The sequence below is a fragment of the Schistosoma mansoni genome, chromosome W, assembly GCF_000237925.1.
Source record: "Schistosoma mansoni strain Puerto Rico chromosome W, complete genome".
NCBI lineage: Eukaryota > Metazoa > Platyhelminthes > Trematoda > Strigeidida > Schistosomatidae > Schistosoma > Schistosoma mansoni.
In genome coordinates, this window is record NC_031502.1 from 56,037,463 (window position 1) to 56,063,742 (window position 26,280).

Sequence of the window (26,280 nt, forward strand, 5' to 3'; positions counted from 1 at the left end):
ATCAGATTGATATGTTTACAAAAGAATAGTTAATATATGAGGGTATGTACAGAATGAGGGAAGTTTAGTAGTCATATGCTTCATTAAATAAGTCTGCAATAAATCTATATTGGAAGAATTTGAATGTTTAGGAGATAAAACATGTTGATGAGGAATTGATGTAGACTTGGAACAATCACAAAGATGAAGATGATGTTCAGTAGGTGATTTATCATTTTCACTAAAAAAAAGAATATTGAACAAACCATTTAGATGAGTTTTTTTATTAAAACAAAATGGCGAAATATAAATTGTGAAAAGTGTCTAAACATACTGCAATTATACGATAGATAATCTCTATTAAAGAAGGGTACTGTCATTACACTGAATACAATATAAATATTTATTTTAAAAATTCCACATCACAAATTTACATTAGTTAGACAACTATTGAAAGAAATGAACATCTGCTTTGTCTTAGTATAGCACTCCTCGGAAATAAGTAATCACAAACCTACTACAGATTGAATTCAGGACATTTAGGCTTCACAATAAGCCCTTAACCTTTAGACAATTGAGTTGGATTGCAAGGATAAATTATTAGATACCACCAACTTTGGCCGAAATATTAAAATATCTTCCAAATTTTTACTTACATTAGTTAATTAATGCTCCTTAGAGGTAATTAATTACTGAAGATTTACTAAATAAGATTACGTCATCCGGATCCTGGAATGATTACTTATGTTACTAATAACATGTGTATCTTAAGATGTAAACGCTTCGTTCTCATTAGATTACTCTCTAAGTAACATTAGACGGAAAGCTCCGACTACTTCTCCAAGTCCGAACAATCATGAGGAAATTTTAGACCATTTAAAGGAAAAAAACAGCGCTAATCGTATTGCAGAAGTACAAACACAGCTATGTCACAATCTTGAATAAAAGAGAGGACAGCATTATGATAACATAATTAATTTATATTATGTCGATAATTTACCAGACTACATAGGAATAAAGTAGAAATTCAGCGCCTAACTCTATCTTTTAGAAATATTACAACCTATCATTCATAAGGCATAACATTTTTTAAGGTAAACAAAGCAGGACTGATAGAAATCTATGCAGAAATAATCATAAGGATACGTTTCGGGTATTTGGTAAAGAAACGAAACAAGAAACCGATAAGCGTTGTGCTACTGATACTGGATATTTCAGACTCTTCTTTGTTCAAATTTGAAAAATCATCTTATTTACGTTTGAAGGGTGTATATAAACGGTAAACACAAAGAAAATATACTTACTGTTCAAAATCAGGAATGCAATCAGTGAAATCGACTCTTTCAACCGATTTTTTGAAACGTGATGAGGTAATATTTCTTTTGATTGCAGACTTATATTGATGCTTTCTAGTTTTTAAAGGAAATTGATCGGTAAAATTTGCATCTGTAATAAAATCTGAATATGATACATTATCGTGAAAAGGACTACCTATTTTTTCGTACATACAGATGGTTTTCCAATTTAAGGAATGCTTATAGCACCTGCAATTATATTTCTCACTGAAATCGTAAATTGACGAAGAAATTCGATGTTCATGTGAATCTAGAACGAGATACAATCACTTTAAGTCACGTATTTTAAAAACAGTAAGATTGCTGAGAAGAAATTTGAACAACACAACTTTTAGGTGAGAAAAGATGTGATATACAATGAACTGGTAGGGAATAATATTCCATACGGCAATAATTTTTATAAAACCCGACACTAAAGTGCTAGTCAGTTATAAACAAGAAAATGGCAAATATGTGCACCATTCCCATCATGCCATATCAAAGTCACAGGGACATCGAACTGCCAATATCAGTATCAAATTAGACGAATCGTATCAAAGCATAAGTAATAAGTGACTTCTGAAAGGATAACCTCGTGATGGTCTAAATATAAATGAAATGCTGAAAGTCTGAACTTTGTCTCACAGTTCAAACTGCACTCCTTCTTGAGAAAATACAAGTCAAAGCAAAAGTTGGAACGGATGCATAAACAATAAATCTTACCTACACATTGGAAAACTAGAACAAAACTACGATTTTACTGACTGTAAACACATATATAATTATTTATTATTTAAAAAATAGGCTTTTAGTGAAATATTGGTTGCAAGTTTAACCATTAACGACAATACAAAACAGTTTTCATCTTATATATATTCGGAATCATGGATAGATTTTTTATCACAACTAACTGCCAAAAGTGACTAAAGTTTACAAAAAGGCAAGGAGAAATTCGGGTGTATGCTTAAAGACCTTCAAGCTATGCAAAGTGGTTAGTGTATTCAACTGCTACCTCTCCTGTGATTATGAAAATCGCTGGCATATCACGGTTTCGAGACGTTTCACGCTTATATTTCGAGAAGAAAGCTTAAATAATTAATAAATTCTTGTTAAAAGCTTTCAGAAGAACCAGATTTTCGAGATTTTTATCAAACAAGATAGTGTGATCTGCACATTCTGAAGAATTAGTTTCACTGAGAAGTAGACGAAATAGAAAGCTCGTGTTAAAACCCACCATATTTTAAGGGGCAGACAGAAAATTTTACTGTTTTATCAATATTATACGCATGTCATTCTGAAATGAAGAAGACATCACTGCTGAACATTTGTGTCGATATCGAAGGATCAGTTATAGGTTCATAAAATAAATTGGAATCAAGAATGATTGACAACAAACCACAAAGTATCACCAGGCATGATTTGACTGTCATTTTGTCTAGCATTTTGAAAGACGTGGACACAGGAAAATTAAAACCTCTCCCTATGACGTCGCATTCCATTCGTTATTCAGCCGATTTAGTACACGAACTTTGTTTTTTTTACCGATAATGTCCACAATGCTCCGGATACTTTTCAAAATTAAAAATAAAAAGCAATGTATATTCATGATCCGTAGCCTATTTGAGCATAGAATGATAATACGACAAGTCATAAACAATGAAATGGCTTTTGATATGAAGTGAATTTACACATCCTTCAATTCTGAGTTAAAAGTGATATTTTTACATTATTACACACTATTTTCCAAACACTAAACTAATTTGCAGAAACATGAATTTATTTAGTCGGTGTGACGCAGTGATTTTTCGTTTATTTGTTATTAAAACTTACGCCCATAAACTGAATACAGTTTGGATAACTTGTACTCAATAATAACAAGGTTATTCACGCAAACATATTTCATTAGCACATTTTTATGGCTAAGGAGTGATGCTTAACCCACCATTTTGGATTCCCTTGCATATAAGTCGCAGAGTTGATGACAGTATGTGTAAGCTGCAAAGGTAACATGATGGAAAGTAGTAGCCATCACACTGTGTATAATATAAACAAAAATCTTCCACTTCCAAACATGAAAGTATGAAAATCATTTTGTATAATACAGTGAGGTCAGGAAATCCCACGCCCGATTTCAAGCACTGAAAATTGAGTGAATGTTTATAGTTCGCCAATTGAAGTAACAAAAAGTCTCTGAAGCAGGTCACATAGCTAGAATAGAATAGTGAACTCAGACTACATTTACTTAAGTGGAATATCAAATTTTCCGAATCGGCGACTAATAAAACTGTATAGTAAACTGATAAATTCTTTCAAATTGTATTCAGACAACTAAAATACAAGTCAGATAAAGAATTTGCAAGATATACGTCTGAAGAGGAATATTTTAACTTCCAAAAATATTCCAAAACAGCATTCATGGTAATTTAGTAGATCTAAACGCTTCTAATATTGATAGTGGATTAAAATCTCCGTTTGTAGGTCATCATCCATATATGTATATACCGCCTTGACTTCAGGGTCATATAAACTTCATATACTGCAAATAGTCATGAAAAAATATAGACGGTTGTTTTCTACTTCCATTCGAAATAGATAGGAAAGTTGATGGCCTATGGCCCGAACGATTTCTCATATAATCTGACTTTCTTTTGTAAGTGTCGACAGATGAAGTTTCAAATACGAGTTGACCTCAATTCAGATTTATGTCATGATGACAAAAGGTCCACGGCCTATGTTATTTCTTTCTATCAAGCCTCTGGAAGTGCCCGTCCTTCCCTCAAATCATTTATTTTACGGAGAGGACACCACTCCTTGGGTACCACATCATCAAGCATTTGGGTTAATGGATGTCGAACGGTTCACTGATCCTCGTCAAGATCAAGGACAACCAACATGCAATAGTTAATTCGATGTCATGGACTGGTTCATGCATCAGTGGTCACACTCAGTTCCTTTTACCTACTCATAATAATATATTCCTCCAATAACGTCATTTATGTTGTTCGGTCTCTTAAACACCCATAGTACCTGGGTATGACAAAGATTAATCCATGGTAGACAGTAACCGCGTGGTGTGACTTCGACGTGAGCGGGTTGGTCTTACTCGAGTGGGCCCTACATCATCCAACACAGAGAATTTACGTTAGTGATCTGTAACAGGTTCCAAGAATTAGTCGATCAGTTTGAAAACCTGTATGCTGCTGAGTTGTCCTGATTTGGTAAGAAGAGCATTAGAGGATATATCAGGTTCAAAATTATTTCTTAGTATTCGATACATCAAAATCATCAGTATAACAGAGTAAAAAGGTCTAGCTTCTCAAGCCGCACATTGCATGCTGAAATCCGGAGTTCTGGAATTGCACCGGTAGCTACTCTCTGTGCATTTTTCAAGATTATCGGGTCGTTTTTCAAATAGGAGCTCTCAGCTCGAACTCAGTACCTAATTTGGTGAATATCCGTCCTAGGGCCCATATGTTAACCCATATGTGACCTCACTGCAGTGGGCAGTGGTCATCTTAATTGTAATTACATTTGGATTCACTGAGATCTTGTGCTTCACATTGACCAAGTTCTCCACCAGAACCTTCATCTCACAACGTTTCTGACTGTCATTTGATAACTTTGCGTTCATTGCGCTGCTACAATTATTTTCTGAATACGAGTACCTCCAGAGTTCCCGACAAACCTCGTGAAGTATAGGTCCGTTATGGCAGGAGTTCCGTTATGCTAGACTAACAAGGCTTCATCTAATCTTGAACCGAGACATGAACCTATACTTTCTGTGTCAACAGAAATGTCGTGAAATGAGTCAAAAAAGGCATGCAGTTGCTTTTAAATATGGACATTACCTTCCCAAATCGTGGATAAAGTTAAATAGTCACTAGCAACTTTCAATCTATTAAAATCCGAACTATGGGGTTCATCACCACTGGCAAGTAAAACAGTAGCTCCACCGAATGACTAGATGTGTCAAATTTTACCACATCAGTCAAATTCAAAAGAATCATTGGCTCATACAAAACACTACAGAAATCTTCTGATCTTGCGGAGGGTCTAGAGACAAATATTTTGAGCTTCCAGATAGTGAGAATCATCCCATCAGTATCAAGTAACCAAAATCTCTTTAGTATTTGCCTTCTTTTATCGAGAGAATAGTGAACCTCCTTACTAGGAAATTGTGCAGAATTTCTCTGATTTTTTGGTGTCGTTTAGGGACATGAGATGATGTAATCATTGTGAAGAAATTCCAATGTACTTTCGATGCTGTTCCAGATAAGGATTCTGGTTCTCTCATACCATCCACTTAAGATGCTGAGTGTAAAATATCTTGTAGATTTGCTTTCCAGACATTCAGTCTGACTTGGGCTGACACATTCTCACTGTTCAAGGAGACATAAAAATGAAAGACTAAAACTGCATGGTTACTTCAACCTAGGAGTGGCATATAATGGAAGTTTGTGACGTTATCCCCATTATGTGTCATTATGAGATCTAGTAAGGATGATTCGGAGTCCAGGTTGTACCTAGTTTCTTCTCGCACATGTTGCACTGGGGCACATGTGATAACTGGGTCAACTAATTTCTATTGGAAAGTATTCTCTGACAACTCAACCCTTAGATGATTCGTCTAAGTTAGATGCATGAAAGTTCCCTAAGATTAAGCATAGACCACTTGATGACCAAGCGCTGAAACCGTCTAGCAAAACCTCATCCACCTCACAGTTTGGACTGTGGTAAACCGAATCAATCATCAGTTCTTGTCCTTTAGGTTTCAAGCGGCAACTAACTAATTCACACGTCTCAATATCATGGAATATGTTGTCTATAAAAGTAAACGGAATAGTAGTTCTAATGAATGGAGCTACTCATCCTCTCTTATGCTTCCCAGATCTATCGGCTTGACATAGTCTATCTGCGATCCTCACTCGGAACACTAGTTGAGTAAGCCTCGAGTATTCGTGTAATATGTCCAAAGACCAACTTGATAACTTCTGGTTGCACCACACGAAAATCTACAATCCTGTGGTCATCCCAATCAGCAGCATATTTATTGAATCCGCTGAAGGATTCTGAAATATCTCAACTGACAATATCTGACGTAATCCCTTAATCAGGTAAGACAACGTAGTAACAATGCAGTAAAGAATCAAGGTTTTTAGCCGAATAACCTCTTCATGTAGAGGATAACGTGCGCGCGCTATTTAAAAGGACAGTGGTATTGTTTCACGTTGAGCTTAATTCACTGTTTTGATCGTAAATTACGTATCAAAACTACCGTTTACACTTTAATTGAATTTATTTCAGTTAACGTGACATTGTATTTGTGTGTTTTGATCCTGCTTTTGTGTATTAACTGCATCAAAGCATTCTTGGTCGACTGCGGCTTGTTTATTTGATAAGGTTGTGATTTATCTTACATATCTACCTTGCCTATCATTTTATTCTAAGATGGTCGGCTCTGTACACAAGTGTGGACAGCCATATTGCTTATTCCCCGTGGAAGAAGGGATGCAATGTGACGAATGTAAGAAGTGGTTTCATAAAATGTGCACCCGCTTAAGCCCTGCTGCCTATAAAAGGTGCTCGAAACCAAATTCTCATTGGCTCTGTATGTTTTGTTGCTCAAGCAAGACATTACTTATTCAGGAAGCCATTAGCCTTCTAGCGTTAGCTAAAAAGGTCGACATAGGCCGTGCCGGCAACATGGATACTGATAATGAAGATTGTATCAGTGTCGTAAATGCTGCCATGGCAGGTACCAGACACCCAATTTCGCAACATGAAGCAAAAATTTGTACTCCGGTACAACCAATGAAAGCCATGCCATTAAGTATTGAGGGACCAGTCGCTTTAGCAGCGACTGAGGACCCGGCTAGAACCACTATCATCCAGAATAGTTCCAATCTGGATGCTGAGAATAGTGGTAAATGGATTACGCGGAAACGCAAAAGAGACGGAAAAATACCCAAAGAAAGCGCGCGTATAGTCGATAAGTCATCGTTGGACTCACGTCCTGAGCATCAGGCAACTCCGCTCAAGTCCAAATGTAAGAAAATATTTAATACTGTTGTGGATGGAAATAGTCTAACTTCACCAAATGTTCTTGGGAGTAACTCGCTCGACCCACATGACACTGTTATAAAGAAAGTTAACAGTAAGAAGCCGGTAGCTAACCGGCAGGATCTGACATCACGGTCAAAGGCCGTGAACACGACTTTTAAGGAAGTTAAACAGGTCCCTAGTGTAATCATCTGGAACTTGGAAGAATCGAAAGACACCGATCCCGCTAAGAGACATGCCCACGACCTGCAGTTAGTGGGATCTCTCACCAGAAATATACTGCCCGATGAGGTCCCAGGGCTACATATCTCGAAAGTCATCAGACTTGGTAAGTATGTTGGAGGCGAAACCCAACAGAGAAGGATCCTTAAATTAGTACTCGGAAATTTTGAGGAAAGGGACGTATTACTAAATAACGCACGCAAAACTCGTGACTCAAACATTCGTATTCGACCTGACTGGCCACTTGAGGATCGGATCAAGTGGAAGAATGCCCTGACAGAGTTAAAAACTCGACGGCTAAACGGTGAAGCGAACCTTACGATTAAGGGTTTTCGGGTAGTCAGGTCTTGGAAGCCAATGCTTCCGAGACCTGTGTGGGTAGAACGCATGTCTCCAAAAACACCCTAAATGTGTGTTACACGAATGCCCGTAGTCTTCGGAATAAGATGTCTGAACTAAGTTTGATGGTAGACGACTTAAATCCGGATATAATTGTTATCACCGAAACTTGGCTCACTGTAGATATAGACTGTTCTCCAGTCATTTCAGGCTACATCTGTGTCAGAAGTGATAGAGTTAGAAGTCGCAAGGGAGGAGGCATAATATTATATGTTAGGGACCACTCGATCATATCGGAGGCGCATGTAAGTGGTACGTGTGAGGTAGTATGTTGTACAATTCGGTCTAGAAACGGGTTAGTGACGATAGGAGGAATATATCGTAGTCCGTGTTGTCTCGCTAACGGCTTTATCCTAAAACACGTCTGTTCTTGGAGTAAAGCAGAATGTTGTCTCATCGTTGGAGACTTCAATGCACCCCATATAAACTGGATAGAGCTCACAGCTCCAGGTGGGGGTTTCGATAGCGTCCTTCTGTCATCAATTATTCAATGTGCACTTGTACAATGTATCGTTAAGCCGACGCATATAGACTTGGAACATAATCCGTCATTGGTAGACCTTGTCCTCACACACCACTGTGAAGATATCGTCGACATTCAACACCTTCCCCCACTGGTGAATAGTGACCATGTCGTACTTTTCTTTAAGTTCCGGATACATGGTATAGAATTTGCATCTGCTCCACCCCGTCCTAATATCTGGAGAGCTAATTTTCCGGCAATCAGGGACTATGCTATCTCGATTGACTGGTCGGTCGATGCTGATGGATCGATTGATGATGCATGGAATAGGTTTAAGTCTACGTTCGAATCCGTAACTCAACCGTTTATCCCATGGTCAGCACGTAAGCTATCATATTGCCCTCCATGGATTAATAAGGAAACCCGGAAGCTGTTGAAGCGTAGGAAACACTTCTGGGACTTATTCTTGTCAACAGGTCAGGCATCATTTAAGTGCGAATATGAAAAAATCCAGAATATATGTAAAAAGACCATAGCTAAATCCCGCATGGCTTATGAACGACAGTTGGCATACGATAGCTGTACCTGTCCGAAGCGACTGTTTTCGTACGTTAAAAGGCGGACGAAACGTAATGATGGTATCCCCTCATTACTGTTAAGCGAAAATTCAGCTTTATTGGCTGAATCTGATCTGGCGAAAGCGGAGACATTTGCTAACTATTTCAGTGAAGTCTACTCTACGTGTAGTGTTACAACTACTTGTCCCGTTGACAATGAGATACCAGCCATAGGACCTTTACACGTGACAGAGGATATTGTTCTTCCTTTGATAACTAACTTAAAACCTTGTAAGATACCGGGCCGCGATGGGTTACACCCACGTTTGCTGTCGTCGCTTGCGGACATTATCTCAAGACCGCTCACGATGCTCTTCAACATGTCCCTTTCACAGGCTCAACTACCTAGAGACTGGAAAGACGCCATAGTTAGTCCCATATTTAAGGATGGTCAGAGACGGATTATATCTAATTACCGGCCTGTTAGCCTGACCAGTATAGTAGTTAAGTTACTTGAAAAATTAATTCGGGCTAAGCTACTGAGTCACATAGATTCGTACAATCTGTTAACTCCCGAGCAACATGGGTTTCGTAACAAGCATTCATGCTTGGCTAACTTACTCATTGCGAGAGAGGATTGGACAGCTGCCCTAGACAACGGCCTGTCTGTCGACGTGATATTCATAGATTTTAGCGAAACGTTTGATAAGGTTTCACACTTAGGTCTTACGCAAAAGCTCTCGAGCTTTGGAATAACAGGTGCTATACAGGAATGGATTGGAAGCTTTTTATGTGACCGCAGACAGAGAGTAAGTGTCAATGAAACGCTATCCGAATGGAAACCGGTCAAAAGTGGTGTACCCCAAGGCACCATCCTGGGCCCTTTACTTTTCCTTCTGCACATTAACGAACTACCTTTATTACTTAAGTCATCGACGTTATTGTTTGCGGATGATGTTAAAATCTGGAGAACAATAAGAAATGAGACTGATCGTTGTTATCTGCAAGCTGATTTAGACGAATTAGTTAGGTGGGCTCATGATTGGGGCCTGGAAGTTAATTCTAGGAAGAGCGTGTTCATGCACATCGGGCACGATATTAGTTACCATTATACCATTAATGGTACATATCTGCCACGCGTTCATGAGCACAAAGACTTAGGAGTAATTATAAGTCACGGCTTAAAAACTACTACGCACTGCAATGCGGTTGCTTCCAAAGGCTATCGCGCGCTATGGTCGCTTCGCAGAGCATTTAAATGTTTCGACGAGGATATGTTTCGAATTTTATATCCCACCTATGTAAGGCCACACTTAGAATACTGTATCCAAGCAGCTAGCCCTTGTCTGATAAAGGATACTAAATCGCTTGAGCGTGTTCAGCGTGTAGGGACAAAATTAGTAAAGGGTCTTTCTAAACTCCCTTACGATGAGCGTTTAAAACGTCTAAATCTTTTCCCCTTATCTTATCGTAGGACGCGAGGTGACCTTATACTGGCATTTCGTATCTTTAATTATGATCTGGGTGTTAATATGTCTTATCTTTTTGCTCCCTCCAGCACTAATAATCTCCGGGGTCATAGCAAGAAGGTTCTGAAACCGCGATCTAATAAACTAAAGGTGGGGTCCAGTTTTTCTCATCGAGTGGTCAATGACTGGAACGCTTTACCAGAACAAGTGGTATCAGCACCATCAGTGAACATTTTCAAAAAGAAGCTGGACCTTCACTGGAAGGAAATCTGTCAGGATTAACACAGGTTCATCAACCTACTATCCTTATTACTGAAGACTGATACCACAAATTAGGCATGTTTGAACAATGTTTATATTAAAGTCTCATTTATCTAAATGTACCCAACTTTTTAAAAAAATGGAATCGTACTGTTGACGGTACTAAGACGATATTTGTTGTAGACGCAGAAGTTACGTAAAAAAAATTTAAATCTAGCTCGACAGAAAAAACAGTTTACGATGTGTTGACACGTGACTCAGTGTGTTTCTGTGAAGGAGAACAGATTTCTAACTAAAGGTTACTGTTAGGACAGATAACAGTATATATCAAAATGCTGCAAACTACCAGCACGCTTCTGACATTAGTTTATCTTATTATCGAAAATGAGTTTGCAGTATATTCATAAATAAACGCTGCAGGAAAACAACCTAACGCATTAGCACTGAAGTCATTTTGTAAGGTTATAATACATCAATCGCTATTCTGCGATACATAAGATTGAGAATCATGAAGAGATAGTACAGACACTCGATTTACCAAAGGCATTCGATACTGGGTCACAAAGCATTTACATATCAGAAAGCCAACCCAAAACCTAATTTTGACGCCTGTGGGTCGCCTACCCAAAATTTGTTCGGTCAAACAATCTCAAAAATCATTTGGTTGTAGTTCCTCGTCGAACATATCTTTAGGATCCCAATGGCCACAGATATCCAGTGACCATAAGAGCTCATTATGGGTCAGACACCACGACCTTGATATTCTTGGGTGTCACTCCACGATACTGGTTGGAAAATCAAAGGAAAGATAGATAGACATTCCCAGAGTCACACACAAGATCGGTCTGAGCAGCAGATGTATACCAGATAGTCACTGGTGGATTGGAAATGTTAGGTTTTCCGTCTCTGCTATCCACAGTAGATTTTTAATGGGACAGATCCCCTAATACTGAACAAAGAATAGTCGGCATAAACCCTACAGTTTTACAATAACCTATGGATTCACATCCTCAGGACAGCCAACATTCACTCGAAATATATCTACCTAAAATTTTGAAAATGCAGTAATTCTGCAAATACAACAAACGAAAATACCTAATGCATCGCGAATCGCCACCTAATTGTATGCATAAGAAAGAACCACATCTACGTAAACCTTTCAAATTACCACTGACTTACTTGACAAGTAAACAAACTACCTCCTTTACTTATTATCGACTGACATTATCAATTACAAATCCACCACTGCTTATTATTAACTACTTCTATGTAACAACCGACACTACTATTTAGCTTTTCAACCTTAGTTTGATAAAGAAGGACCAAGAACTTCGACCGCAACAAATGGACAATCAGGGAAACAGGTCGCCTAAAAAGCATTCTGGATCCAAACTTGAAATTCGTGACTTCTGATCACATTACCACTCAACTAAGTTATGCACATCACTAAAACTTGGGTTGGTGTCTGACGAAATCTCAGCACGGATTCAAAACGCTCGTTTGGCTTTTGCCAACTTACGTCACCTATGGCGAAGACGAGATATCCGTCTACCAATTAACGGACGAGTATATTGCGCAGCAGTTCGCTCTGTTCTACTTTACGGCTGTGAAACATGGCCATTAAGAGTAGAAAATACTCGTAAGTTACTAGTACTTGACCATAGATGCCTTAGAAACATTGCTCACATCTTCTGGGATCACCGGGTAAGTAATAGTGAGATTCGACGCAGGGTATTAGGAAATGATGGTAAGTCGGTTGATGAGGTGATGAATCTTCATCGACTGAGATGGTTGGGCCACGTGTTACGTATGCCTGAACACCGATTACCACGACGCGCTATGCTGACTAGTATTGGTGATGGTTGGAAGAGAGTTAGGGGAGGCCAAACCAAAACGTGGCATCAGTGCTTGAAGTCACTAGCTTCTAATCTGAGCCATGTTGGTAGATGCAGACTACCTGGTTGGGGTCTGTGTGACTATCGTAACCAATGGTTGGAGACTCTGAGTGACATGGCTCAGAATCGATTACAATGGCGTAGGTGTATACACTCTTTATCTCCCCTTAAACCTTGAGATTAAAATTGCTTCATAACGTTCTTCCTTCCTATACTATATCCTTATATACAACCTTTCTTTATATACTACCACCACTAAATTAATTACTTCTATGAATCAGGTGTTCATCTTGTGCTAACGAGGTATGGCAACTTGGACCGATGCATATATGTGCCTGATCCCACGTTGTAGCTGACTGATTGACTAAAACTTGAGAGATAAAAAATTCTAGCAAACATGATTCCACTAAGAGGTAAAAGTAAGTTTAAAATAGGAATGAAATACAACGTTTTATATTAAGAGAACTAAATAAAGTCTCAGATCATTAGATAAGAAAAATGATACGATAATTACAATGAATACAATTCACTAAACATTAAAACCTCAAGTATTACGTGGCATGGTCTACTTCTTTGTAGGAAAGAATATCTACATTGAAGATTTAATTAAAATTGCAATAAAAAATCCACAGATCTCCATCTTATAAAATAAGGTTCAAGAAGAAGATGGGTGATTTGAATATTTTTACAGATGGCAATGTCTGAAGAATTGATATAGAATGGAATGAAACTATATGTTTTTTAAGTGATAATAAGAACAGCAACGTCGATCATGGCATACAAAGACATAATCTATACAATTTAATCATCATCGTCATCATCATCATCTCCAAGTAAACCGATTGGCCATTCTGCAATATTATAACGAGGTAATGAACCTTCAAATAAACGATCTAACCAATTGGATAAACCATCTAATAATTCACTATCAAATAATACACCATCAGTTATTTGATGCCTTGACTTTAAATGTGAATGATTGTTATTAATATTAGATTGATGTAAATCTTCTTCATCATCTGACTCTAAACCGAATGCACGACCAAATATATGTCTACGTCGTAAGCGATTACCTTGTTTTTCAATGGATAATGATTCGTCCACATCTGATTCCTACATGTTTTATATACATAGAGAGAGAGAGAGAATTGAAATGAGATATAGAGAAAAGTTAGAAACGAAATATTTCCAAAACACAGAAATTAACAATTGAGAGTTTAGTGTTTGTTTGTTTTTTAGTATGAGGACAAGTGTCGTCTGGTCATTATAAAAAACGCTGAATAATACAGAAAATGATACTTAAACACATAGTATTGTTTTGTTTGAATCTTCCCATTGATGTTTAGGACTGCAACTGGTCAGTCTCTTATTGGCATATGTGCATACTGTGCGAATCGCCTCGATGTAGCCTTAATTCACAAGCATGATAAGCAAAGATGGATAGTGGCTGGCAGTGGAATCCAGGACGCGCGTTTCGTCCTATTTGGGACTCGTCAGCTGGATGTGCCTGCATCTCAAAGTTGATGTTCACTGTGGGAATCGAACCCAGTACCCTTCACTTCAAACGCAATCGCGTTATCCACTCGGCCACTGAGTCCTGATAGCCACTTGCTTGTGCAATGGAGGTGAAGTTTAAATTCACTTACCACTGTTTTGTTTAAATCTTCCCAAACGCGATTGCGTTTGAAGCTAAAGGTACTGGGTTCCAGTCCCACAGTGAACATCAACTTTGAGATGTAGGTACATCCAGCTGACGAGTCCCATATAGGTCGAAACGCGAGTCGTGGATTCCACTGCTAGTCACTACCCATCTTTGCTTACCATGACACTTAAACAGTCTACAAAAAGAAGTTATCATAAATTGAATGTGCAATCCTGTCATGTTTTAAATATGATAGTTGGTACACTTAAGATGTGGAGTATGCATCTATTTACAAAATGTTTCATTTTGATGAAAAATTCGACAAAATTCAATATATGAAACTCATTAAGTTACAACTCAATAGTCTTTAGGATGCATTTCTCTTCCTAGAAACGTAAACGTTTGCATTAAGACTGGTTTGAGTCAATACATGACCTGATTATAGATAATGAGTTGAGTGAAGTTGAGCCTGTGAAAGGGATATGTTGAAGAGCATCGTGAGCGGTCTTGAGATAATGTCCGCAAGCGACGACAGCAAACGTGGGTGTAACCCATCGGGGCCCGGTATCTTACAAGGTTTTAGGTTAGTTATCAAAGGAAGAACAATATCCTCTGTCACGTGCAAAGGTCCTATGGCTGGTATCTCATTGTCAACGGGACAAGTAGTTGTAACACTACACGTAGAGTAGACTTCACTGAAATAGTTAGCAAATGTCTCCGCTTTCGCTAGATCAGATTCAGCCAATAAAGCTGAATTTTCGCTTAACAGTGATGAGGGGATACCATCACTACGTTTCGTCCGCCTTTTAACATAAGAAAACAGTCGCTTCGGACAGGTACGGCTATCGTATGCCAACTGTCGTTCGTAAGCCGTGCGAGATTTAGCTATGGTCTTTTTACATATATTCCGGATTTTTTTATATTCGCACTTAAATGATGCCTGTTCTGTTGACAAGAATAAGTCCCAGAAGTGTTTCCTACGCTTCAACAGCTTCCGGGTTTCCTTATTAATCCATGGGGGGCAATATGATAGCTTACGTGCTGACCATGGGATAAACGGTTGAGTTACGGATTCGAACGTATGTGGTCAAGTTGATATAAGCATTATGTTCCCAATTGAATACATAAAGATTTTAAGGTAATTAGTGTTTTCCTCATCATTTATGTACCTTAATAAATGATTATAAACTAGAAAGTCAATTATCCTCATTAAAGTTCTCGAATTATCACTAACAAACAATGAAATGGAAGAAATTATGCCTGAATAAATATAGAGGAATGGTAATCAAATCATAGTGAGAATCAAAAGTTCATTGGACAAGTAATAGGAGAATAGTAAGCTAAGTCGGTGTGGCTACAATTAATAGACGACGTTTGAGCGACGCCAAAGTGACCTTGAGAATGTCCACCTACTAATTAGGGTTGTAAAACAGTGTGTGGAAATAGAATTATGACTTACAAATGATGGTAAGGGTTAGGAATTACATTTAAGATTTTCATCATGAACTGACATCAGCTAAAATGCCAAAACGCTATTTAGCCTAATGGATGAATGAATTTAGTTCCAAAATTCAAGTCCTGTTATCTTATATCTAATTGGTTTGTCCATAAATAATAGTCTTGCTGACTTATCCTCCTTATCACTCGTATAAAGATTGTGAAAAATCCAAGCAATCATAGACAAGAATATCACTAAAACTCCAGGAAATACCTGTTGGAGACAGTCACTAGTGAGCATATAACAACTATAATCAGAGAAGGGTTTTGTGAAGATTTTAGTAATTTAATAATTGAATTCATTAGTCAACTAAAGCTAGAACACTATGGAAAACTTGGAAGTACTGGACGGCTGTGAAGTTGAGTGACTTGATAGCTTCACTTGAAAGTTTCATTAGTAATGGTTAGTTACTGGCTGACAAAACAACAATACGGATTCAGAAAGATTGCTTGGATTTTCTAAACATGCTTCATGTGTGATATCGATCTGGATATCAAAGAGAAAGTATACTAAGCAGTTGTCTGCTCGGTTTTGCTTTGTAGCTATAGGATGTGACTTATGAAGTAAACAAGTATGGGTTGCTTATGTTTGGTGATAGACGTTTTTGAAGAATCACCCTCATAGAATGGAACGACTAAGTGATTAATGATGTGGTTAAACGTAGGACCCTAGGTAGGGATGGGAAATCGGTTAACGAAGTAGCAAACCGTTATCAATTAACGTGATTTAGACACATATTCAAATATCTTTTGTTCCAATGAACTATGCCGACTTGCATAAGAATAGAATAGGTGAAAGCTAGCTAACAGCAGCTAAACAAAGACGTGGCATCATTACATGAAGTAATTGTCTGCTGGATTAAGCAGTGTCAGTAGATAAAAACTATCTGTTTGGGACCCTTGCACCAACCGTGATCACTGGTTGGAGATTATACGTAGCATAGATTAGAATTGGCCAGGGTGGAGTAGATGTATTCATCATTTTTTTCTTCAATTTTTAGTTTTAAAACTACTTCATCCTTCTTATTCCTCGAATTAGTTCCTTATGGTGAAAGTATACTTTAGGGACGAGACAATCAGAATTCAGAATGCGACTTTTAGGTTTTTGCACGAAATTAAAATATCATGCATAACGAGCAACCGAAATACCTTTTTATACTGCTCAAAATGATTAAAATAATGGTGGGAGCCCCCAAATGCCCTGGTACAGCCGAGAGTGGGAAGAGTCCGCTCTCCCTCTCCAAATGCTCTCACATGGCCACGCGAATATATAGCCTCTGACACAGAAGTCCTACTCACTGCCTTCTCGTGGCATTATTGTTGTTCACGAAAGTGAGAGGACGAAAAGCGAATGCCCGGTGCTTTAACCGGGTTGGTGGATGTGGAGGGTCCACCTAGGGGAGTTGGAAAACTCTGATTCCAAACCAATGGTGCACATCGGCTCCAGTATCCTGAAGGAACAAATGAAGTATGAATCAATCACCGGCTACCATGGGACTGCATCTCCTCACGATGCTCTACTGCCTTGTGAATCAGATCTTTAGGTCAAAGGCTCCGAGTGTGGCCTCCTAAGAAAACCACTTGCTTCGGTTTGGGCACCCGGGCAGTATCACAGCCCTCACACAAATTAAATGAAATTTATGCGGCGCATATGTATCCGGTTCCCCTTTTTACCAATATTTATGTGTTTAAATAAATAAATAATAAATGGTGGGAAATTATTTTTTGTTACCACAGTAAAAAAGATAGTGTTCAACTTAACAAATGTCTAATTCTGTCTCGACAGATCGTATGTAGCAAGTGATTTGACACCATCTCCAATTCTCTACCTTATACCCTGAATTCTGAAACAAACCGCTACCTGATTGCATTACATTCTATGGACGAACTAGTCAGATAGTGCTACTTTTCTTTTCAAGAAGAATTCATTTGTCCATATAACCACATAGCATTTTTACATTACAGCTAATGCCAGTATTCGTAATGAAAACCCTAACCCAAACAAGGTACATTGTGAGGACTCTGGAAAGTCTTTTTAAGGGTTCAAAAGTGTGGACAATCTATATCCATTAGGATGAGTTTATATGTCATTGTTTTGATGATTTACAGACAAACTAACCTGTAGAAGATATTAATAGACTCATAAATTGTGTACAATCTGTTCATACAGTAACATTATTACTTTCGTCTCAATAAACTAACCAGTTAAAAAAAGCTATCTTCTAATTGGTTAGAAACTAGTTGATAATTCGTCGGTGTTGCTTTAAACTAGTCGGTAAACTCTACTATCACCATTCTTTCTATTTGAATCTTAATTTACAAAATTATTCCACTTTCTGATGATTAATCCTACTATTATTTCCACCCACCCTCTATGTTAATGTGGTATGGCAACTCGAATTGATGTACATACGTACGAAGTTCTACGTTGTGACTGACTGACTGACCCATCTATTTATTTATTCAACCTCGCTGAACTATGAAGTTTGTGCAAATTCAAAGCCTAATTTGATCATAACCGACTGATAAATGTACACAGAATCACTAAGGTGAAATGCCTAAAATAAATAAAATTCATTCTTAGCGATTGTTTTTATTCGTGTAATGAAATAGTTTAGACATAGGAATAAATGAAAAATATCATAATCATCAGTCACAACGTGGAACTTCGTACGTACGTACATCAGTTCGAGTTGCCATACCACATTAGCACAGAGATGCAGTTGTCGATTCAAATCACATAGTGGTAGGAGTAGTAAGAGTATAAGCAGTAATCCGAAAGATTAGGGTTTGAAGATGTTATGCAAGGAGTATAATACAGTGAAATAAATTTGGAAAGAGAAAAAGATAGAGACATGAAGAATTCAGAATATCAGAATTTGGCAGAACATAAAGAGTGGATGAGACTTCGCCATTGTAAACGATTTTGAGTCATGTCATTCAAGGTCTTTAACCATCGATTGCTATCATCTCGCGAATCCCAACCAGGTAGTCTACACCTATCAACATGACTCAGTCCAATTGTCAGTGACTTCATGGACTTGTGCTACTCTTTAATACAATTTTTTTTAAAAAGGAGACGCAAAATTTTAAATTATGCATCACTTACAGAATTTTCATCAGAACTACTTTGGGAACCTGGAATTAAAGGATGATAAAGATTGAAATATCGTCGATAACCATTGACAGCGATAACTGTCCCAACGCAGTTCACTGGATTAATAAATAAAACTCCACTATTATTATTATCAGTAGTATCGTTCACATTCCTATTCTTTTGCATAGTTTTATTAGAACGAATATGTATTGGTAAATTGGGTCTGGTAGATTCAAGCAATTTTGCAAGCCAACCAGAATATCGATCCATGGAAAGACAAGCACGTTGAATTTGACTTCCACTAATGAAAGAATATTTTTTTGAAAAATAATTTTCGAAAATTAGTAAAACTTAAATGATAATTATAAACAAAGATGGACAGTGGCTAGCAGTGGAATCCAGGACGCGCGTTTCGTCCTATTTGGGACTCGTCAGCTGGATATGGCTATCAGGTCTCAGTAGCCGAGTGGTTAACGCGATGCCGTTTGAAGCGAAAGGTTCTGGGTTTGAGTTAAGGCTTAAATATGATCAAGATGTGTTATATGCAAATGTCAAAGATCATTTCAAAGGAAAGAGATAGCAAAGTTCTCTGGAAGGTAACGAGTTACAGTCAATTAAAAAATGAATTATTTAAATAGAACATACAATAGGACCAACGTAATATCGGGTTAACTGAGATAATAATAATAATAGAGATAAAAAAGTCCATATGAACTGAGAGAAAACGACTTCGTGCATACTGAATACACCAAGGTAGCGATAAACATAAACTAACGGTTTGTAATATGTGATTTATGCACTGGGAGACGCGATTGTGCATTATGGTAAACAGTGACTGAATATAACACTTTTGATGCATAAGTCGGATTTTTTCGCAGCTGACAATAACGACTTCAGCTATGTAGATGGGTCGTAATTTTACTGATCTACGTAGATTGTTTAGAATAGCACAAAATAGATCGCATGTGTTCGAACGTGAGTTCAACTATCTAACAGGTGAGAAAAGATCACACCGTTAGTAGACCTGGAGTCTTCTTTACACAACTATGTCGGTACATGTTCACAAACACGCAAGGATAAGGCCTTCTGAGTAAATCATATGCTTTGCGAAGCAGTTAAATTGATATGTATGCATCGAACAGCCCATCATCAGTATTTTATTCTTGATTCGTTGTGTAAGTGTACTGGTTAGATTGATGTGACATGAGACTTACCAGGGTTAAACGTCTTTTCAATAGATCTTCTAGATCGAGGTGTTAAGTTGTCGCAGGACTTTTATATACTGACACGACTGTCGCACACAACTAGCGTGTTACCTATGTACCAACATAAGTATTCACATTGTATCGTGTAGTGGTCCTTTTGAAATTTAGTTGAAAAGATACTGTGCGTGACAATAGTGTCAGCATATAAAAGTCATTGAACTGTTTTAATAACGTTCATTCTGATATTAAATTCATCGGATACGAGGACTATGAGAACAGTATAGCTTTAGAGGACATCCTTTTGTCAGAAAGATGGACGAATTAGTAAAAAGGAATCAATTTGAAAATAATACATTGACTAGTCAGTACATTCATTTCTACAGCTTCACACCTCTTCAGTACAAAATTAATCAGGTTAACCATTTCAACCATAAAACCAGACCATAATGTTCTGAGGTTAGTGTGTATGAGGAAATAAATAAACTGAATATAGTATGAAGTAACGGACATCGAAATCATTTTACTAAGATGTATTCGTCTGAACTGAAAAGAAAACAATCAAACCTACCAAACTCGACGAGTTTTGAAGTCAAATTGATCACGTAATCGATTATCTTGAGTAGTTCCACGAACACATAATACTAGAAGTCTGAAACCCTTAGGCGCATCACGAACAAGACGGTCATACGTGGAAGGATTTAAGGAGACAATAGGAGTAAGTGCAAATGATCTAGACATAAATACAAAACAATAAAGATTTATAGGACTACTATTAGTTAAAACTTTAGACTTGACACTTAAAACATTTTTTTGTAATTTCCAACGACACTATTGTCTTATTACTTCGAAACACCAAAAACGAACGTGTTCAATGATCAAAAGACATCATCCCAATGGTAGAAAATATGGGCTTTTAATCTACAGCAGAATTTCAGAGCTCAAAGTCAAACAAAAAAGGAGGCTTTCAGGATGTTCTTAGCATTTGTAAGTTGTGGTCTCGTACCTCTATAATAAAAGCACACGAGTTGTGCATCAAAACCACAAACAACTTGTGACTACTCTTTGAACTTTTAGTTATTGTGAACAAAATTTTAGGAAAAAAGGGAAGTTCCGTGGATTAGTGAAGGAAAAGAAGACAATGGTTCGATTTCGTGGATTGAATGAAGTTAGACATTAACACCGTTGGATGCCGTTTCAGCTATCTAGAGTTTAAACGTTTGCCCGAGAGATCGACAGGTCCTGGGTTCGAATACCACGGGCTGGATCGTGGATTCGCACTGCTGAGGAGTCTCACGCTAGGACGAAACAGCCGTCCAGTACTTCCAAGTTTTCCATAGTGTTCTAGCTTTAGTTGACTAATGAATTCAATTATTAAATTACTAAAATCTTCACAAAACCCTTCTCTGATTATAGTTGTTATATGCTCACTAGTGACTGTCTCCAACAGGTATTTCCTGGAGTTTTAGTGATATTCTTGTCTATGATTGCTTGGATTTTTCACAATCTTTATACGAGTGATAAGGAGGATAAGTCAGCAAGACTATTATTTATGGACAAACCAATTAGATATAAGATAACAGGACTTGAATTTTGGAACTAAATTCATTCATCCATTAGGCTAAATAGCGTTTTGGCATTTTAGCTGATGTCAGTTCATGATGAAAATCTTAAATGTAATTCCTAACCCTTACCATCATTTGTAAGTCATAATTCTATTTCCACACACTGTTTTACAACCCTAATTAGTAGGTGGACATTCTCAAGGTCACTTTGGCGTCGCTCAAACGTCGTCTATTAATTGTAGCCACACCGACTTAGCTTACTATTCTCCTATTACTTGTCCAATGAACTTTTGATTCTCACTATGATTTGATTACCATTCCTCTATATTTATTCAGGCATAATTTCTTCCATTTCATTGTTTGTTAGTGATAATTCGAGAACTTTAATGAGGATAATTGACTTTCTAGTTTATAATCATTTATTAAGGTACATAAATGATGAGGAAAACACTAATTACCTTAAAATCTTTATGTATTCAATTGGGAACATAATACTTATATCAACTTGACCACATAATAGCAAATGAGATGTTGCATTAAGTCAATCAGTCAGTCAGTCACGATGTAGGACCGGGCACATTTATGCATCAGTCGAAGCTGCCATACCTCATCAGTACAAGATCAACACCAAATTCATAGAAGTCGTTAATTTAATGGTGGAAATATATAAAAGAAAGGTTGTATATAAGGATATAGTACAGAAAGAAAGATATGAAGTAATTTTTATCTCACAGTTTAAGGGAAGACAGTGTGTGTATATACACGTAGGCCATTGTGATCGATTCTGAGCCATGTCACACACAGTCTCCAACCATTGGTTACGATAGTCACGCGGACCCCAACCAGGTAGTCTGCATCTACCAACATGGCTCAGATTAGAATCTAGTGACTTCAAGCACTGATGCCACGTTTTGGTTTGGCCTCCCCTAACTCTCTTCCAACCATCACCAATACTAGTCAGCATAGCGCGTCGTGGTAATCGGTGTTCAGGCATACGTAACACGTGGCCCAACCATCTCAGTCGATGAAGATTCATCACCTCATCAACCGACTTACCATCATTTCCTAATACCCTGTGTCTAACCTCATTATTACTTACCCGGTGATCCCAACAGATGCGAGCAATATTTCGACTACTTCACTCCCTATCCTTAGTTCAGGTGTTGACGCAGGCCAAGGAATATCTAACTAGACTGAAACAGCACTTCAGTGCTCCTTGATTATGAATAGCTCTCCCGAATGACACATCAATTCATTGATGAAAACCACATAAATTACAATCAAACAATGAAGAAACAAAAGATAAAACATAACTACTGACCCTTCAGGAATTCTACACTGACTGCTACTGCTGTTATTATTATTATTTTTATCATTAATATTACTGTTTGATGACAATGATGTATTAACACCCTGATTTGTTTCATTGTAATGTTTCTCTGTAGTACATTTATTTTTTTGTTCATTTTTTGTTGCTTGTATAAGGGTTGAAATCAAACTGAATAATAATAAGCCAATAATAATCATAAAACTTGAGAAAACAAATGCCAATGGATGATTTACAAGGCTGTAAAAAGAAAAAGAGCAAAGACAAAAAGTCATATAGTAAAGTGATTATATATATACTAGATTACGATTATTTGGTCATAAATGACTGCTTGTGTACATTGGGTTCAGAGAGTGAAAGATATTGATATTAAATGCAGGGTAATAAGGAAATGATGACAAATCGATCGATATATTAATGAATCTGGGGTGATCTGGAAATACACTACATACAATAGACATCGGTATATGAGGGAAAACACGGGATACAATGAACAGCTAAGAATCAATTAGATGATTTAGACTTCACAGATGACACAGCCCTCCTATTTCATACACACGAACAAATGCAGATGAAAACAACTACTGTGTAGCAGCAGCCTCTGCATCAATAGGCCTCAACATACACAAAGGAAAAAGCAAGTTCCTGAAATACAACACGGAGAACACCAGCCTAACCACACTTGATGGTGAAACTGGAAGATTTGGGATTTTTCACGTACATGAGAAACACCATCGACGAATAAAGAAGATCGGATGCAGATTTAAGGGTAAAGATTGGCAAAGCAAGGACAGCATTCCTACAATTGAACAACACATGCAACCCAAAACAACTGTCTGTAAGCCAACATAAAAGTCACAATCTTCCGTACGAACGTCAAGACAGTCCTATTGTACGGAGCTGAAACGTGGAGAACTACTACAACCATCGTCAATAAGGCAAATGTATTTATAAATAGTTGTCTACGCAAGATACCCAACATCCACATGCCGGATACCATCAGCAACATCCTACTGTAGGAGAGGACAAATCATCTTGCAGCTGAGGAGGATATTAGGAAAACACGTTGGAAGTGGACAGGACATATACTACGGAAATCACCAAACTGAATCACGGGGCAAGCCCTAACTTGGAATCCGGAAGGGAAGCGAAAAAGAGGAAGGCCAAAGAACACATTACACCGAGAAATAGAAGCAGACATGAAAAGGATGAATAACAACTGCGAAGGATTGCCCAGGACAGGGTTGGATGGAGATTGCTGGTGGGAGGCCTATGTTCCTCCACGAGGAGTACTAGGCGTAAGTAAGTATATACTTCGGAGCCATGATGATGGCTGATGTAAAGGCAAGTTGGAAAAAAGCTAATGATGGCAAAGCTGAAGATCGAAACCAGTCCAAGAATTCACTAACCACCAGACAGACGTACTGCAAACAGGTTAGGGTCAGGCATATAAGCACGACAATTGTTTGGAGACGTTGATTTCGTATAATCATTATTTTCTATTTCATGATATGATACGGTCTGATTTGCTTGCATATAAACTGCGTTTGTCTGAAATACATGATTCATACAGTGGAAGCTGAGATTGTATTCTGGACTCAAACGGATAGGGCCTTCTCACGGCATTACGGTTGTTTACGAAATTGAGAGGACAAAAAGTGAATTCAGACATTTTAACCCGGTTTGTGTGTATGGAGGATTTACCTAGGGGAGATGGAAAACCCTAATTCCAAAGGAATGGTGCACATGGGCTCTAGAATCATGAGGGAGCAAATAGCATACGAACCTATTGTTGGTCACCGACTACCAAGGAACTGTATCTCCTAATGTTGCTCTATTGCCTTATGAACTAGACCTCTAGGTCAAAGGCTCGGAGTATGGCTTACTATGAAATCCACCTACTTCGGTTTGGACGCCCATGGAGTATTCTAGCCATTACACAAATCAAGTGACTTGTGTGGCACATATGTATTCGGTGCCTATTTGTACCAATATTTATGTGTTCAAATAAATAAACAACAGGAATGGAAGAACAATGGAGTTTGTAGGGGACAAGTCAACGAAGATGCGCAAATGGTGTATTTAATGCATTGTCTTCATATTTTACATATACAGTGTAATTATGCAGTTGGCTTTTTGCCTGTCGACGTTTTCGTTCGTTAAATGAGGTGATTTAATGCTTAGAGGAAAAAAGAAATGTGTAACTGTAATCTGTCTACTTGTTCATCATAATCTAGCGTCAACATAGAAGAGAACAATATATCTGAATAACTAACCTACTGAGAAGAGAAAGAATCAACTTACTCAAACATCGAATGTCCAATATCCACAAGAATCTGTAACAGCCTATTTCGCATTCTAATCCATATTGACGCTACTAACTCATCAATCATTAGTTCTTCAATCATACAATCTTTGAGTAGATACCATTGAGATGTCACTTTATCAATCGAATGAGTGAGATGATTTGATGGACTAGTTAATTTGTCAGTAGTAGATACCATCTGGATAACATTTTTTAAATCATTCATTAACGCAGTATGCATTTGTTCGGTAGATTTCAGTATTAAAGTTTTTAAATCATTTGGTTTAAGCATTTTCTCATTTAAATGAGTTCTTGGATGAGACATTGAATTAGTGGGAAAAAGTTGATAAACTGTCTCAGTTGAACTGATACGCCAAATTAATGCTAAACGGCCTATATTATCTAGATTATAAAGAAAAATTCCCGAAAACTTGAAGAAAACACTATAAACAGGTAAGAATTTTCAGAGGTTTAACGGGCACAACAAAATTTCTCGACACCTGAGGTGAGCCTATAGTTCATGTAACTAGGTTCAGACTACTTGGCCGTTGTATATAAGTATCAGTGCATTCATGAGTTCGTGCAGATAATTTGACCTTGATAACAGCTATACGTTTGTCACATCGTATTACCGTGATTCACATATCAATCGGGATTGTATATATCACTTCGACAAACCTGAACGTGCATCATCTAACCACTTCATAGCCATCATATAAACCCTATTCTATCCTAGTTAGGCACTGAACAAACGCAATTTCACTAAACATGTCAACATTTGGAAAATCGAATGGCATCAATGTATTTTATTGTGCAAAAGCTATGTGGATAAATGATAAAATCTCCAGATAAAGTAGAATTTACAAATCCATGAAAATTTAGGAACTAGGTATTGGATAGCACTTAATTCTGGGTAGGGTAAAGTAAGTTGTGTTACTTTTAGGGTCAACTTTTCCCCGTTTCCTACTTTTGTCAAGAGAAGGTAGCACCGCCTCAAAGAGGGGAA

At 37.7% G+C, this 26,280-nt stretch overlaps 1 protein-coding gene across 1 annotated transcript in view; it reads right to left on the reverse strand.

Moving 5' to 3' along the window:
* Nucleotides 1-15: 15 nt before the first annotated feature.
* Smp_196180 (hypothetical protein) overlaps nt 16-26,280 on the reverse strand; it is a gene marked incomplete at both ends in the record, with an annotated part of 32,633 nt that continues 6,368 nt past the window's right edge. The window contains 6 exons of the mRNA XM_018790236.1: nt 16-220; nt 1,284-1,437; nt 13,479-13,752; nt 18,888-19,176; nt 20,649-20,810; nt 25,274-25,676. Coding sequence (XP_018655599.1) covers nt 16-220; nt 1,284-1,437; nt 13,479-13,752; nt 18,888-19,176; nt 20,649-20,810; nt 25,274-25,676 — 1,487 coding nt within the window. The remainder of the gene's footprint in view (nt 221-1,283; nt 1,438-13,478; nt 13,753-18,887; nt 19,177-20,648; nt 20,811-25,273; nt 25,677-26,280) is intronic.